This window comes from Bos mutus, chromosome 18, assembly GCF_027580195.1.
Source record: "Bos mutus isolate GX-2022 chromosome 18, NWIPB_WYAK_1.1, whole genome shotgun sequence".
In the NCBI taxonomy this organism is placed as follows: domain Eukaryota; kingdom Metazoa; phylum Chordata; class Mammalia; order Artiodactyla; family Bovidae; genus Bos; species Bos mutus.
This window is the reverse complement of record NC_091634.1, coordinates 26,970,313-26,983,761: the sequence shown is the minus strand read 5'-3', so window position 1 is coordinate 26,983,761 and position 13,449 is coordinate 26,970,313. Positions and strand designations below refer to the sequence as shown.

General features: G+C 47.3%; 1 protein-coding gene across 6 annotated transcripts in view; it reads left to right on the top strand.

Moving 5' to 3' along the window:
• SLC7A6 (solute carrier family 7 member 6) overlaps nucleotides 1-13,449 on the top strand; it is a 32,405-nt gene that overhangs the window by 14,824 nt on the left and 4,132 nt on the right. For all 6 annotated transcript variants that reach the window (XM_070388126.1, XM_070388121.1, XM_070388125.1 and 3 more), the window contains 7 exons: nucleotides 5,201-5,326; nucleotides 7,334-7,478; nucleotides 8,100-8,223; nucleotides 8,408-8,511; nucleotides 10,750-10,846; nucleotides 12,740-12,889; nucleotides 13,007-13,190. In XM_070388126.1, coding sequence (XP_070244227.1) covers nucleotides 5,201-5,326; nucleotides 7,334-7,478; nucleotides 8,100-8,223; nucleotides 8,408-8,511; nucleotides 10,750-10,846; nucleotides 12,740-12,889; nucleotides 13,007-13,190 — 930 coding nt within the window. The remainder of the gene's footprint in view (nucleotides 1-5,200; nucleotides 5,327-7,333; nucleotides 7,479-8,099; nucleotides 8,224-8,407; nucleotides 8,512-10,749; nucleotides 10,847-12,739; nucleotides 12,890-13,006; nucleotides 13,191-13,449) is intronic.

Genomic DNA, 13,449 nt, shown 5'->3' with positions numbered 1-13,449 from the left:
GATTGTCTTAGCTACTCATTATATAAGAACAGTGGTTGTCAATTGGAGGTGAGTTTGCTCCCAGGAGACATTTGGTCTGGAGACAGTTTTCATTGTCACAACTTCTGGGAAAGGATGCTGCTGGCATGTAATGGGTAGAGGTCAAGGATGCTGCTGCTGAACATCCTATAACGCACAGGACAGCCCCACAACAGACTTCTCTGGCCCAAAATGTCAATTGTGCTGAAATTTAGAAACTGTCATTCTAGTCATATATATTCTGGGATCTTGGGCTCTTCTGTGGTTAGTGGGACCTCAGGCTGCCCACTGAACTCAATATGCTTGGGGCTCTAATTCACTTATGGGACTGCGGGGGCAAATGACACTTCTTGAGGTTTCATAGTTCCTTTCTCTGGCCAGGTGACCAGCAGCATTCTTGGTAACCCAGCTGCTCAGCATTATGTAGGAGTACTTGATTTGTTTAGGGAAGTGTGTGTTTCTGGCTTAGGTCTTGGTGCACTTATCTTTGTGGGATCCTGTTATGTAAACTCAAATACATCATTGAAGAATATTTGCCATGAACTGACATGGAAGTCAGTTCAGTACTGACACCGTGGCATCAGCAGAGGTCTGCTCACAGCTGAGACTCCATTGTCCGCAAGGGTTTATTTGGTAAGGCTGCAGTTTATTTGGTGAGACTGCAGTGAGGAAGCACTGTGTGATGTCTGAATGGCTTCCTATTGCCTTTTGCTGTCTTGGACTCATGCCTGGGCAGGGTTCTTTTTTTTTTTTCTTCTGGGCAAGGTTCTACTCTGAGCAGGAAGGCTGCTCTCTCCTATTTTGGTCAATTGTTGTTACACATAGACAGCTTTCATACTTTAACAGTAACAGGCCTGAGGAGGACTGGTCTTGACAACAGTTGCTCAAAGGTCCTAGACTCTAACTCTATATACAGTTTGAATGTTTTGATAATAAGACTCAATGTGTATATTTGTGTAATTAAAAAAAGAGGAGGCCTTTTTTTTTTTTTTTTTTTTTTTTTAAGAAGGCAAGTACATATCCATACACATGCCCAGAGGCAGCTTCTGATTCTGGGAGCTCCATTTGGAAGGGTTTACTTCTGGACTCTTGTAGAACATTTCTCTCCTAAGATGTTTGTTTCTGCTTCTTTTTCTTTTCCCACTTTGTCATTGTTGTTCAGGACTGTACTCCTCTATCCTTGAACGACCCTTTGTCATACCCAGCTTGTTTGTGGGAGGAATTGGGAGGTTCCCTCTCCTTCCAGTGCTTCTCCTATAGGAGAAGGAAGCTGTGATAATCAGCATAACTAGAACTACAGCTTCAGATGTTAGGCCATCTCCTTATCAGCAAGAGGTGCAGGTTTGTCTGAGGGCACATGGATTAATCAGGATTAGTTTGGGTTTCAAACAACTGAAAGCCAAAAGGAACATGGCTCAGGGCATATTGAAATTTATTTCTCTCACATGTTAAAAGTAGGCAGTGAGGGGCTGGTAGAATGACTTCATAATTCTTCAGGGAGTCAGGTTCCTTCTTTCTGTTTTATGGCTCTGCCATTTTCAACATGTGACTTTTGGCTGGTGGTCAAGGATGGATGCTCAAGCTCTAGTCATGTCTGCATGTGGCCAATGGGAAGCACAAAAAAAGAACCTCTCACCCATCAAAGATACTCCTCTAAGGTGTAATTTATGTGAAACTTTGCTTATGTCCCTGGGTTAACCACTTAATTACTTGGCCACACCTGCCTGCAAAAGGGGCTGGGAAATGTCATCTTTATTTTGGGCAACCGGACTCCAGTTAAAATTTCTATTACTAAGGGAAGATGGAAGAACAGATATTAGAAGATACATAGCCATCTTTGCCACAAAACCTTTGGGGATTGTTTCTGCTTAGGGATTGGGTCTGGGGCTTCCCTGGTGGCTCAGGTGGTAAAGAATCTGCCTGCAGTGCTGGAGACCTGGGTTAGATCCCTTGGTTGGGAAGATCCCCTGCAGAAGGGAATAGCAACCCACTCCAGTATTTTTGCCTGGAGAATTCCATGGACAGGGAAGCCTGGTGAGCTGTAGTCCATGGGATCACCAAAAGTTGGACACGACTGAATGATCAACACACACACACAGGGGTTGGATCTGTATCTGCTATCTGAGTATTTCCCAGCAACAGTCCCCTAGAGAGCCTGAAAAGACCCTCACATGGGTCCCACAGCCATTGGTGCAGGTTTTCAGGAGAGAAATGAGATCATGGAAGAGCGAGGACTTGGGTGTTTTTATTGTGGTAGTTGAATTGTGGCCTCCAGGCTCAGCCTGGTTGTCTGGTGCTTGAGCTCTGATAGGATCCTTGGATGGGAATGGGAGTTCTGGGAGGCAGGAGGGGTGGGGGTCAGATGGTAAAATTTTGTTTCTTAATTAGAATCAGGAAAGCAGTTGAGGTAGTTGGCTTTTGCTTGGTATGCTATTCTTGGAGCTCTGTGTTCTCTGGCAGGGCTGAGAGTCCGGTGAAGCAAGCGAGGCTCCTGGGGCCAGTACTCAAAGGTTTGCCAAGCTATCCGTGACAGTGAGTGCCTCCTTCACTTTTATGTCGTAGGCTCCTTACTCACCTTACTCTACACTTGGCCCTGCTCCCTGGCTACATGTTGTTTTAAATGAAGTACTTTTATTGAGAAAGAAGTGTATGTGCATGGTAAATAGGTCAAAGTATAAAAGGGTGTACGGTGAAAAAAATCTGCCTCTCAGCTTTAGTCTTCCTCCCTGAGGCAATGACCAGGCTCTTCTGTATCCTTCCAGCTGGCCTTTGAGTAGGGGCTCTGCAGGGGCTGCCATGAGGCGGTGCTTTTACTTGTTGAATTCCCACTGTGTGCACAGAGGACCAAGCCGTGGGGGCAGTTTGTAGCAGGATAGAGGGAAGGAGAAGGAGCAGAAGCCAGAGGAGAGTGTGCCTGTCAGCTGGCCAAGGAATGTGTGAGCTTCTCTCCCCATCCTGCAGTCGCATCTTCGTGGTGGAAACCAGAGCACAGTAAGCGCAGTCAGGACGTTGTAAGACAGCCTTTTTCTCCATGGATGTGGCCATCTTTCTGTCTCTGTCTCTTTTTTGTCTCTTTCTCTTCGTCTCTGCCTCCTCGTCATTGTCTCTTCTCCACCTCTGTTTTGTGTATATTTCTGCGTCTTTTCATCAGTCTTTTTTTCTCACAAGCTGCACAGCTCCTCACAGACTGCTGTCACTTCTGCTTCTTTTTGTAGTCCCACTTCCTTTGCTTTTTGTGGCTTTTCTTCCTCTATTACAAGGGCTTGTATGTGATTTTTACTTGCTCCTGACCCAGCTGCTGTTCGCTAGGTTCGGTCTCGGCATCCGAACTCATATTTTTGGCAGAGATGATCAAATAGGCTCAGCTTGGGTCCGCAGTTGGGCTCTACCAGCCATGATAGGGTAGGAGGAGCAGTTCCCAAGAAGGGGCCTGGCAAGTACTTCAAAATATGCTGACTCTGTTGCACAGGAGTCTGGATTACTGGTGGCTGTGAACTAGGTAATCCTCACTAGTTGATCCAGGTTTAGCTCCCCACAATGAACTTGGATTAGCAGGGCAGGTCCTTGGAAAGACCTGCCTGACAGTGTGCATTCTTTTGGTCTTCTCCCCTCCCTTTTGGCCATTATTTGACCCCCTGCTGCCACACATCTTTATGACTGACTAGTAAGCACCTGTGTCATTTGCCAGAGTACTACGTGAAAGCTCTTTAAGTGCCCTGTGGAGGCTGTTCAGCCACTCATATTTATAACCACACATTGGCTGATGGCTCTCCTCTCCATTTGCGTGGAGGAATGTCCAACTTTCTGAAAGTTCCCTTGCTCCAGGGGATTGGCAGTTAAATGAAAGTCGTCACCATCTTGATTCCAACCATGGTTCATCAGTTCCTATATTTGCTTGGCAATAAGCTTAAGAAAACCGTATGCTTTTGTTTCCCACTAAGAATTTGTGGTATCCTTGGAAGTACCACCCAAATGCCTGAGGAAGAGAGAGGGACCTTGCTGTGACAGGTGTCCCTATGACCATAGCACACAGTTCTAAGCTGTGCTGTGAAGTGAGGACATGGTAGGTTGAGGGAGAGAGAGCTCAGGCAGGAGCGGGCTGATGTGTTTGGGCAAGGTTTTGCAGGGAGTGGGGACTGAATTAGACCTTGAAAGTGGGACTTGCTGTTGGTTAAGGCAGAAGGAGGAGGGGAGGATATTTCTCTTATGTGTATATACAGCATCAGTACAGAGAGGGTCTGCTGAAGGATAGTGCACAGCGAGGGTAGAAGTAGGCAGATATGGCCAGGAGGACGGGCCCCCAAATTTTGTAATAACATTTGAGGTTCCCATAAAAGTCATTTTTGGAGGCTAGGGGCATTACTTAGAGGTATCACTGTGGAGCCCCTTGGATATTGTTCTTGTGTTCTCTCCATGGATTAGAGCAGTTCCTGTATAGCAGGGGTAAGGTGGTGGGAGCCCTAACACAGGACCAGATATCACTGAGGTACGTGAGGAGCTGGAACATAAAGCCAGCAGTGCTGATGCGAGTCCACGTCTCCACAGGCCTATCTGAGAATTAGGATGTTTGGATAGAAATGGTGGTGGGGGAGATCAGTGGGGGCGCCATGTAAGCTTGGGAATGGTAGCTGGCCTCTCTCAACCTCGTTTCCTCATCCAGAAAATGGGAATAGGAATGTCTGTTGTGGTTGTGAGAATTAATTGAGAGGATGTATGTGAAATTGTCAGGCACATGACAGACTTTTTAAAAATAAAAACATTGCCTGTCTAATTCCTCGGTGACCTGCCACCTGCATTGAAATTGACCTCATTTGTTGTTGGACCTCTCTTGTCCCCAGTCTCTAATGCCCCAGGGGGTTTGAAACTTTGGGAGTCTCAGTGAGGAAGAGTGGGTAAAGTTCACCATTCCTGGGCCTAGGGGGAATTTCCAGAAACGGTTCTGGCTATCAGAATGTATGAATATGCAGTAGTACATGCCTTTGTATCTTGTCCAAAGTGGTGGGATGTTCTCTCAGCTGGGGCAGATAGAAGATGTACCCCGTTTGCCTGTTCTGGTTTTGACCAGTCCTTTGGCCTCTTTGCCTTAGGCAGACAGGATACAAATGATGTGCTTTGTAAAGAGAGGTTGGGCGTTGGTGCCCTCATCTCACGCCTGCCACTGACGTTGTGGTTTTCTTCCTAGGTCTGCTGACATTTGTGAACTGCGCCTATGTCAAGTGGGGCACACGTGTGCAGGACATGTTCACTTATGCCAAGGTCCTGGCACTCATTGCCATCATTGTCATGGGCCTTGTTAAACTGTGCCAGGGTAAGGAGAATCCCAGGTGGGAAGGAGGGTGGGTGACTCTGGGAGTTCCCCTGGGTTCCTTGAGAAAAACATGCAATGTGGGGACTCCATTAGGTTTACTGCTCAGCTCTTTCTATGTACCTGCTAGACTGTGTCAGTGAGAATGAGAAATCTGTTCTCGGGTTTCCTGGGCCTCCATCCCTTTGTGGAGGTGGGGAGTATTGTAAGATGTGAGCCAAGGGCCTAGGAGATTTTGAAACTTGGGTTGTAATTGGGTCATAAAAGTGATCAAGATAAAGTGAGCCCTGGTTCCTGTTTTTGGTGTGTGACCGCAGGCAGTGGGGAGGAGGGCGCAGCCCTTCTTAAGAGGGTGAAAGGTGTATGTGGCGGGGAGTTGGGGTCTGGAAATGAGTGGTTATTTTGCAGCCTTTACTTTTCATCTGGCCTTGCTCTTATTTAGCATTCCCTCCCAGAATCAGCTCTCAGCAAAAATATTAAAACATTGCAAAGATGGCACTGACTTTTGTGCGTGTTGACTTTAGAGAGCTTTTCATTCCTAGACCACAGCAGGTTGGTAATGAGGGTTACAGGCCTCTTAAGATCCTCTGACCCCTTAGAGAAACCTTGAGGTGTCCTTGGCCAAGGATGTCTCGATCATCCCAGTTCTCTAGGGCATCTTTCTCTAAACTTGGCTGTGTTTACAGTCACCTGAAGAGCCGAGGCTCCCATTTCAACCCATCCAACTCTGGTTGGTTTGGAGTTGAAAAAGATGTGTTTTGGGGAATTCTCTGGTGGTCCAGTGGTTAGGACTCTGCTTTCACAGCTGAGGGCCCAGGTTCAATCCCTGGTTAGAGAACTAAGATGCTGCGTGGTGCAACCAAAAAATCAAACAGAGAAAAAGGTATGTTTTTAAGAAGTGCCCTGGGTGAATCTTAGGCAGCTGACCTAGAACCTTTGTACCTGTGTGCAAGTTAGTATAGCCAGCCATCTGGATGTTCCTAGAGTCTCTGAAATATCTTGGGGCCAAATTGGGTAGTTGAGTAATTCTCCCCCCAAGATCTATGCCCTGGGAATAACTGTCGTGCATGATGACTGGTATGCTGGGGGCTCGCGGGTCTCTGTTTTCCTTCCTCTTTGTTGCACACCCAGCCCTTTTGGCCACATTGAGGGATGGGTTTAGGCCTTCTGAGGAGGTCACAGCAGGCTTCCTTAGAAGTCTAGGTCTTGTTGAAAGATAAGACTAGAGTGTCTAGAAGGTCTGTCTCTTGGACAGTGGGGTGCTGTTCCCTTGGCTTGCAAGTGTGCAGTCTCTGAAGGCCTCAAGGAGGCTGACTTATCTAGGGAGGCTCTCCAAAGGTGGAGGTGGCCCATACCTAACCCCAAACCCCATGATAAATAAGATCTCAGTTCCTACAAAGTCGACCATTTCCTGTGAAATAACCACTGCGAATAGAGCAACAGAGTTCTTTCCGTGAGATTGAGAAACCCATTGAACCAAAATAGGCAGTGGTCTGGGCCAAGAGAAGTAGTTCCACAGGAAGATCTAATTGTTAATGAAAAAATGATTCCTTTACGTGAAAGAGGGTTCTTTCTAAAAATAGGAGGAAGAGCTGTGGCTGACCGCATGGTCTCTTGAAGGAAATGGCAATTCCTTAGGGCTTTCAAAGAGGGGTTATCACTTCAGAAGGCAGCCAGGAATGCCTTTTTTTTTTCTTCTGAGATTGCCAGGTTCTGCTGAAGGAAAGTGTAAGATTCAGAAGGAGTGGGTGGGATGGTGAAGTACAGGGAGCTGGAGGTGGTGGTTCTTTTGGTACTAAATTGTTTTTCTTTTTTTCTTTTCCCTGCCTGCTTGCTTTTCCTTCTTTTCTTGATGCTCCTCCTCTCTCCTTTTTTTCCCCATCTACCCTTCCTCTTTCTCACTGCCCTGCACCCCCTCCTTTTTCTCTTTACACCTTCCATCTCTCCTGTCCTCCTCCTCCTCCTTGCTCTTTCTCCTCTCTGCACCCCCACCTGCCTTTGCCCCCACAGGACACTCTGAGCACTTTCAGGATGCCTTTAAGGGTTCCTCCTGGGATGTGGGAGACCTCTCTCTTGCCCTCTACTCTGCCCTCTTCTCTTACTCAGGTTGGGACACCCTTAATTTTGTAACAGAAGAAATCAAAAACCCAGAAAGGTAAAGGCGAGATCCCATTCTCCTCAACTTGGCTGGAACTCCTGCTGATAGTGGGTACACTTGCCCCCTCCCACCCCTCCTCCTTTGTGTCTCATCACTTCTCCCTACTCCCCCCTTTTCCAGCTCAGAGGAATGAGGGGCTAGGATGGGAGTAGGGAGGGAAACCCCTGGCTCCTCAGCCTCACGTTAACGTTGGAGGATCCCCAAGGTCCTTCCTGGAGGAGAAGTCCTTTGGTTGGCCACAGCCAGCCCAGTTGGGGCTGAGATGTTAAGACCTTGGACTGGTGCTGACACTGAAGCCTGGGGAGCCAGAAGCTTACTCTGAGCAGCCAGGTCCCCAGCCTGTCTTCCAGTCCCTAAAGGACACCGCTATTCCTTTAGAGAGACCCAGTGGTCCCACTGGGACAAGGATCAAATACTCATCCTGAGTCATCTTCACAGAGAAGGGGCTTTCTTCCTCTCTTAGTAGAAAGAGCCCAGGGCATGGGACACATCCTGCCCTTAAGCCATGTGGGAAGGAGGAGTCAGCCTCAAAGATCCAGAGGCCAGGGAATTCCTGGGTAGCTCTGACCCTCAACGAGAGGTTGGTTCCAGGTAGTTCTGTCTCATTTGTTCTGACAGAAATTTGCCCCTGGCCATTGGGATTTCTATGCCAATAGTGACGCTCATCTACATCCTAACCAACGTGGCCTATTACACAGTGCTGAGCATTTCTGATGTCCTTGGCAGTGATGCTGTAGCTGTGGTGAGTCTCTTGGGATCCCATTTGCTTGTCATCTTCTGATACTGAATGGCTGAATCTTCTGTTTCTGCAGCCACTTCACGTGGTGGGTCTGGGCCTAAGGGTGAGCTTTGCAGCAGTGATGGCATTTCAGGAAGCTGTGGACACTCTGTCCTGTGCTGAGTGCCCTTCTGTGCTCTGTCCCCAGACATTTGCTGACCAGACGTTTGGCATGTTTGGCTGGACCATTCCCATTGCTGTCGCCCTGTCCTGTTTTGGGGGCCTCAACGCGTCTATCTTCGCTTCATCAAGGTACTGTGTTTCTGCTTCACTGATAACACACCACAGTATCTAATTCTCTGAGGGTCTAGGTGAGTCCATCAGAGCCCCTTTGCTTTCTCTGTCTCTTGGACTTGCAGAGTGTATATGCGATCGTGTAGTGGTTAGTACTCTGTGTTGTGTATGCAGGTGTGCACACATGTGCTTGCCTTTGTGCAAACATTTGTATGCTGGGAGCTCACATTTTCACCTGAGGTGAGGACAGATTGGTAAGAGGTCAAGGAAGGAAGGCAGTAGCTTGGACAGTAGCCATCCTGTTGGGGATCAGACCAGACTCTATGTTCCTGTGGATTATGCTGCAGGCCTAGCACAGGATTCATTCTTGTGATGAATTATCATTGAGCACTTGCTGTGTACCTGTACTGGTACAGGACGACTCTGCCCCTCACATCATAGAAAACACTGAGGCCAACAGGTAGGCTCCAGCTCTCTTCCCCACACCTGTTAAAGACTTACCTGTTAGAGCACTGTTGTTTCAGAGAGAGGACTGATTTTGCCTTTCCAGGCTGATTCTGCTACCTGGTCCCAGGATTCCCAGGTTCTGGCTCTGCCAGTTGCCCCCAAATACTTAGGTAGTAGGTCCATCCTGAGCTATCTTGTGGCATTGACAGGATGAAGGTAGGGGACTCAGAGTAAGAATGTGGACCTGCACATAAAGTGGACTGCAGCCATGTCAAGATAATGCACAGCTGTTTCCGCCTGTGTTACCTTCTTCACTTTCTCCTTATTACCCGTTCTGCTGTCTTTGGCTCTGTACTCGCTACCTTTGGCTCACTTACATGTCCTCTCCAGCATTCTACCTTTTCTACTGCTTCTCTACTTCAGTACAGATACTAGCCTTGTGAACCTCTGACACCCTTCCAGATGATACCAGCAACTCCTGTGGCTCCACCTGGATGGCCCATAAATATCTCAAACTTAAGATGCACTCTACCTGTTCTTGTCTCCAGTTGTGATACATCAGCCCTCCTTACTTGGCATCTTTTTTTTCTTTTCAGTGGAGGGAGTGTGTCACACAGCTTGTGGGATCTTAGTTCCCTACCCAGAGTTTGAACCTGGGCCCTCAGCAGGGAAAGCTCAAAGTCCTAACCACTGGACCACAGGGAATTCCCAGCCTCTTGGCCTCTTGATTTTTCCCTTGGTGTTCACCCTCATTTCCCAGCCTCAAATACATGTGCAGGCACAGAAGACCACCAGATTTGTCCTCCGCCAGGGTGTCCACCCTCATTCAGGCCCCCTCTCTTATGGGACTGTTGTCCCAGATGACCTTCTTGTCTGGCCTTCGCCCCACACCCTGGCCTCTCCCTGCTTTAGTTGGCCTCAGTGATGCCACCAGAGTCTCTGTGTCAAGTCCAGTGAAGCCCGCCCTTTAGAGCCACTGCTGGCTCTTGGTGTTAGTTAAGTGTCCACAGCACGGCCTCATAAGCAAGTTCTTCCCAGCACACTTCTCACATACCTTATCCTGGAACTACGGGCATTCTAGTATCAACCTTCAAAGAGGCTACACCCTTTCATTGCCTCTAAACCTCTTTTGCCTTTGCCTATATTGTGTCCCCACCCAACACTCATCTTCTGGAAAACCCCAGCTCATCTTCCCAGCACAGATGTGGTCATCTCTTGGGGAGTTTTTTGTTCCCCAGCCCACCCCGAGCCAGGTGCTATGTGCACCATGATGCTGCGGACTACCTGGATGCTTTCACACCTCAGCTGCTCTGTTTCCAGTCAGTGGAGCTCTTCAGATGCAGAGAGGAAACTTGAGTTGTCTCTTTGAGTCCCAGACTCTCCCTGACCTTTTATGTATCTGGAGCTCAGGGAAGATGAACAGAGGTCAGACAATCAGAAGTCTGGCTGCCCTTCTTTAAAAAGCCATTATGTTAAGTAGGAAGTCTGTGGGGTGCCAGAGTAGGGTACCCCAGGGGAATGGATTGGGGTGCCAGTGGGTGATGGCAGGGTGAGGTATCAGTTGGGTGATGGTGAGTTGCATCGCAGAGGCGTGGGGGTGTCAGTGGGTAAGAGTGGGTCATGGCTTATGGTGGGGATATCCATGGATAAAGGAGGTGAAGGTTGGCTTGGTTGTGCATAGAGAACATGGGAGGATCCTGAGAGACTGGCCCTGCAGGCTTCTGGGCCTGCCTGAACCTAGTTTAAGTGGGGAGTGTGGCTGCATGGCTGAGTATATGGATCCTCCTGACACATCTCTTGTCCTTCCAGGTTGTTTTTTGTGGGCTCCCGTGAGGGCCACCTCCCGGACCTCCTGTCCATGATCCACATTGAGCGTTTCACACCTATCCCTGCTTTACTGTTTAATGTAAGCTGTGCTGGGGAGTGTGGGCATTGGACATACCTGTGTGGTACTCCTGCTGAGTCTATGAGAGGACTGGTTGGGGCGAGGTATACTAGCTTCTTGGGGTACTTCCTGAACCTCTCAATGTTTCTTTTTCCCACAATTTTTAAAAACATAAAAGTAAAACATAGAAAAGGCAAATGCTACAAAAGAATATAAATCAGTCAGATTTATCTGTCTCTTTTGTCAGTGGCTTCTTTTTTCTCCTCCTGCTCCTTCTAGCTCCTCATTTTTATTTTTTAAATCATACTTAAAAATCCAGGCCAGTGTACACCAGCTACCCTAGGAGCCTCTGTTCATATCGTAGGCATCATAGATTTCTATATAGTAGATGGCATTACAGTGTTTTCTTTCAACAAAATTAGTAAATGATGAAGTATTCTGACAGATGGAAGGAGTCCTGAAGAACTGTCATTTTCTAATTTGCACTGAGGTGTTATTAGATGTAAAGGATAGCAAGGACCCTAAGGAAAGCCTTACTCCAAGATTTGAAATATAGTTCATTGTTTTTATCATTTAGTTTCTTTTTTTTTATGGTTTTATTACTTTTTTTTCGTATTCATCTGGAGTTTATATCTGGTGAATGGAATGAGGAAGAGATTTACTTAATTTTTTTTGTCACATGGCTAGCCAATTATACCAATATCACTTATTGAATAGTCCATTTTTCTACATTTTTCAAACAAATTAAAAAAATTTTTTTTAGGATTTTTTTGCTGTGCCTTGTAGCATATGGGATCTTAGTTCCCAGACCAGGAATCAAAACTGTACCCCCTGCAGTGGAAGTGCAGCATCTTAACCATTGTGCTGCCAGGGAAGTCCCCACAGTTTTCAGATTTTTATCATATGATAATTTTTTAGCATGCTTCTTATGTGCCATGTACAGCAATTTGCCCCTTAAATGTATAATCATCTCAATTCATCCTTCCATCAGCACCAAGCTTCCTTATTTAGCATTATACTGAGTATTTGAGAACTAAAGTGGGGCTGAGGGTGCTTTTTCAATTCCCCCCTCTCCCTGAAATTTTCATGGCAGTTCTCACCTGTTTGTTTATTTGTCTTGATAAACTGTGGTATCATTTTATCAAAATAAAAAATATCCTCAATATATTGATTGGAATAGCACTAAATGTATAAATTTAGGACAGTCTGACATCATAGCTTTTAAATTAATCACCTTGCACCCTACTTTTCTCCTCTCAGTATTGGGTCTCCTTCTGTCTCTAGAATGGGCTCTTTTTGTTTTCAATCCTTTGTTGATAATCTGAAAAGACAGGTAGAGGGAACTCCATATCCTGAAGTTAAAGCAAATCTAACCTTTTCCTCAGACTCTATAGTCCCTTACTCCTGTCTTCCTGAACTCTTTTGTTCCGGAGGGCAAATCCTGTTATACTTCTTCCCAGGGGTATGGGTCTGTTTTGCTAATCTGCATTTTTAAGGCTCCAGGATAGTGAGATGGTTCTGGAGACACTTCCTCCTCTTTCAGCCAGGTAGTTGGGACCCATGTATGACAGTCTCAGAGGGCACTGGGTGATTCACGTTGAGGCTCATGCATCACAGTGAGGAGGGCCTCACTGTCTGCCATCAGAAGGGGAAAGGAGTCTAGCTTGTTACTGAAGTGCTTGCAAAAAGAAGGGAGGCATTGAATGCAGGAAGAGCCTCCAACAGAGACAGGAGGGAAGGCCGGTCTGGAGAATGGACCTATCTGATGCCAAGGGGGTCACTGAAAAAAGCCAGAGGTCATTGGTGAAGCTGAGTCAGCTCTCAGCCGATCTGGTGCTGACTGTTGAGTGACGGAGTTTCCAGGTGGCGGTGGTAACAGTGCCCACTCCTTTTCCCTCTACTCTCCCCCTCCAGTGCACCATGACACTCATCTACCTCACTGTGGAGGATGTTTTCCTGCTCATCAACTACTTCAGCTTCAGCTACTGGTTCTTTGTGGGCCTTTCTGTCGCTGGACAGCTCTACCTTCGCTGGAAGGAACCTGATCGGCCACGACCTCTCAAGGTCAGTGACTCTGGGCAGACCAGGAGGGGTGGGCCATCTCTTCAAGGTCTTCCCCGTCTCCCATTCCCCCATTCCCTCATCACACTTTACCTAACATCTCACCTCTCTTAATTTCAGCTGAGCCTGTTTTTTCCCATCGTGTTCTGCATATGCTCCTTGTTTCTGGTGATCGTGCCCCTCTTCAGTGACACCATCAATTCCCTCATTGGCATTGGAATCACCCTCTCTGGGGTTCCTGTCTACTTCCTGGGTGTTTATCTGCCAGAGTCTCGGAGGCCACTCTTCATTCGGAATGTCCTTGGTGAGCTCTTTGCCTGTTACACACTGGCTTTGTGTGTGTGTGTGTGTGTGTGTGTGTGTGTGTGTACAAAGATGTGTGCACAGGTGGGTGTGATGGCTAATGGCTTCCCCTTACTAGTGATATGCTGGAGACCTGGCTGCCCCTTTTGATCTTGACATGATCACTTTAATTCTAACTTTAGAGTCCTATTTTGCAGTTAAACACCCCCTCCCTGAAAGTGCAGTCCGTGTAGCAAGACAAGGAGTCATGCATCAGACCC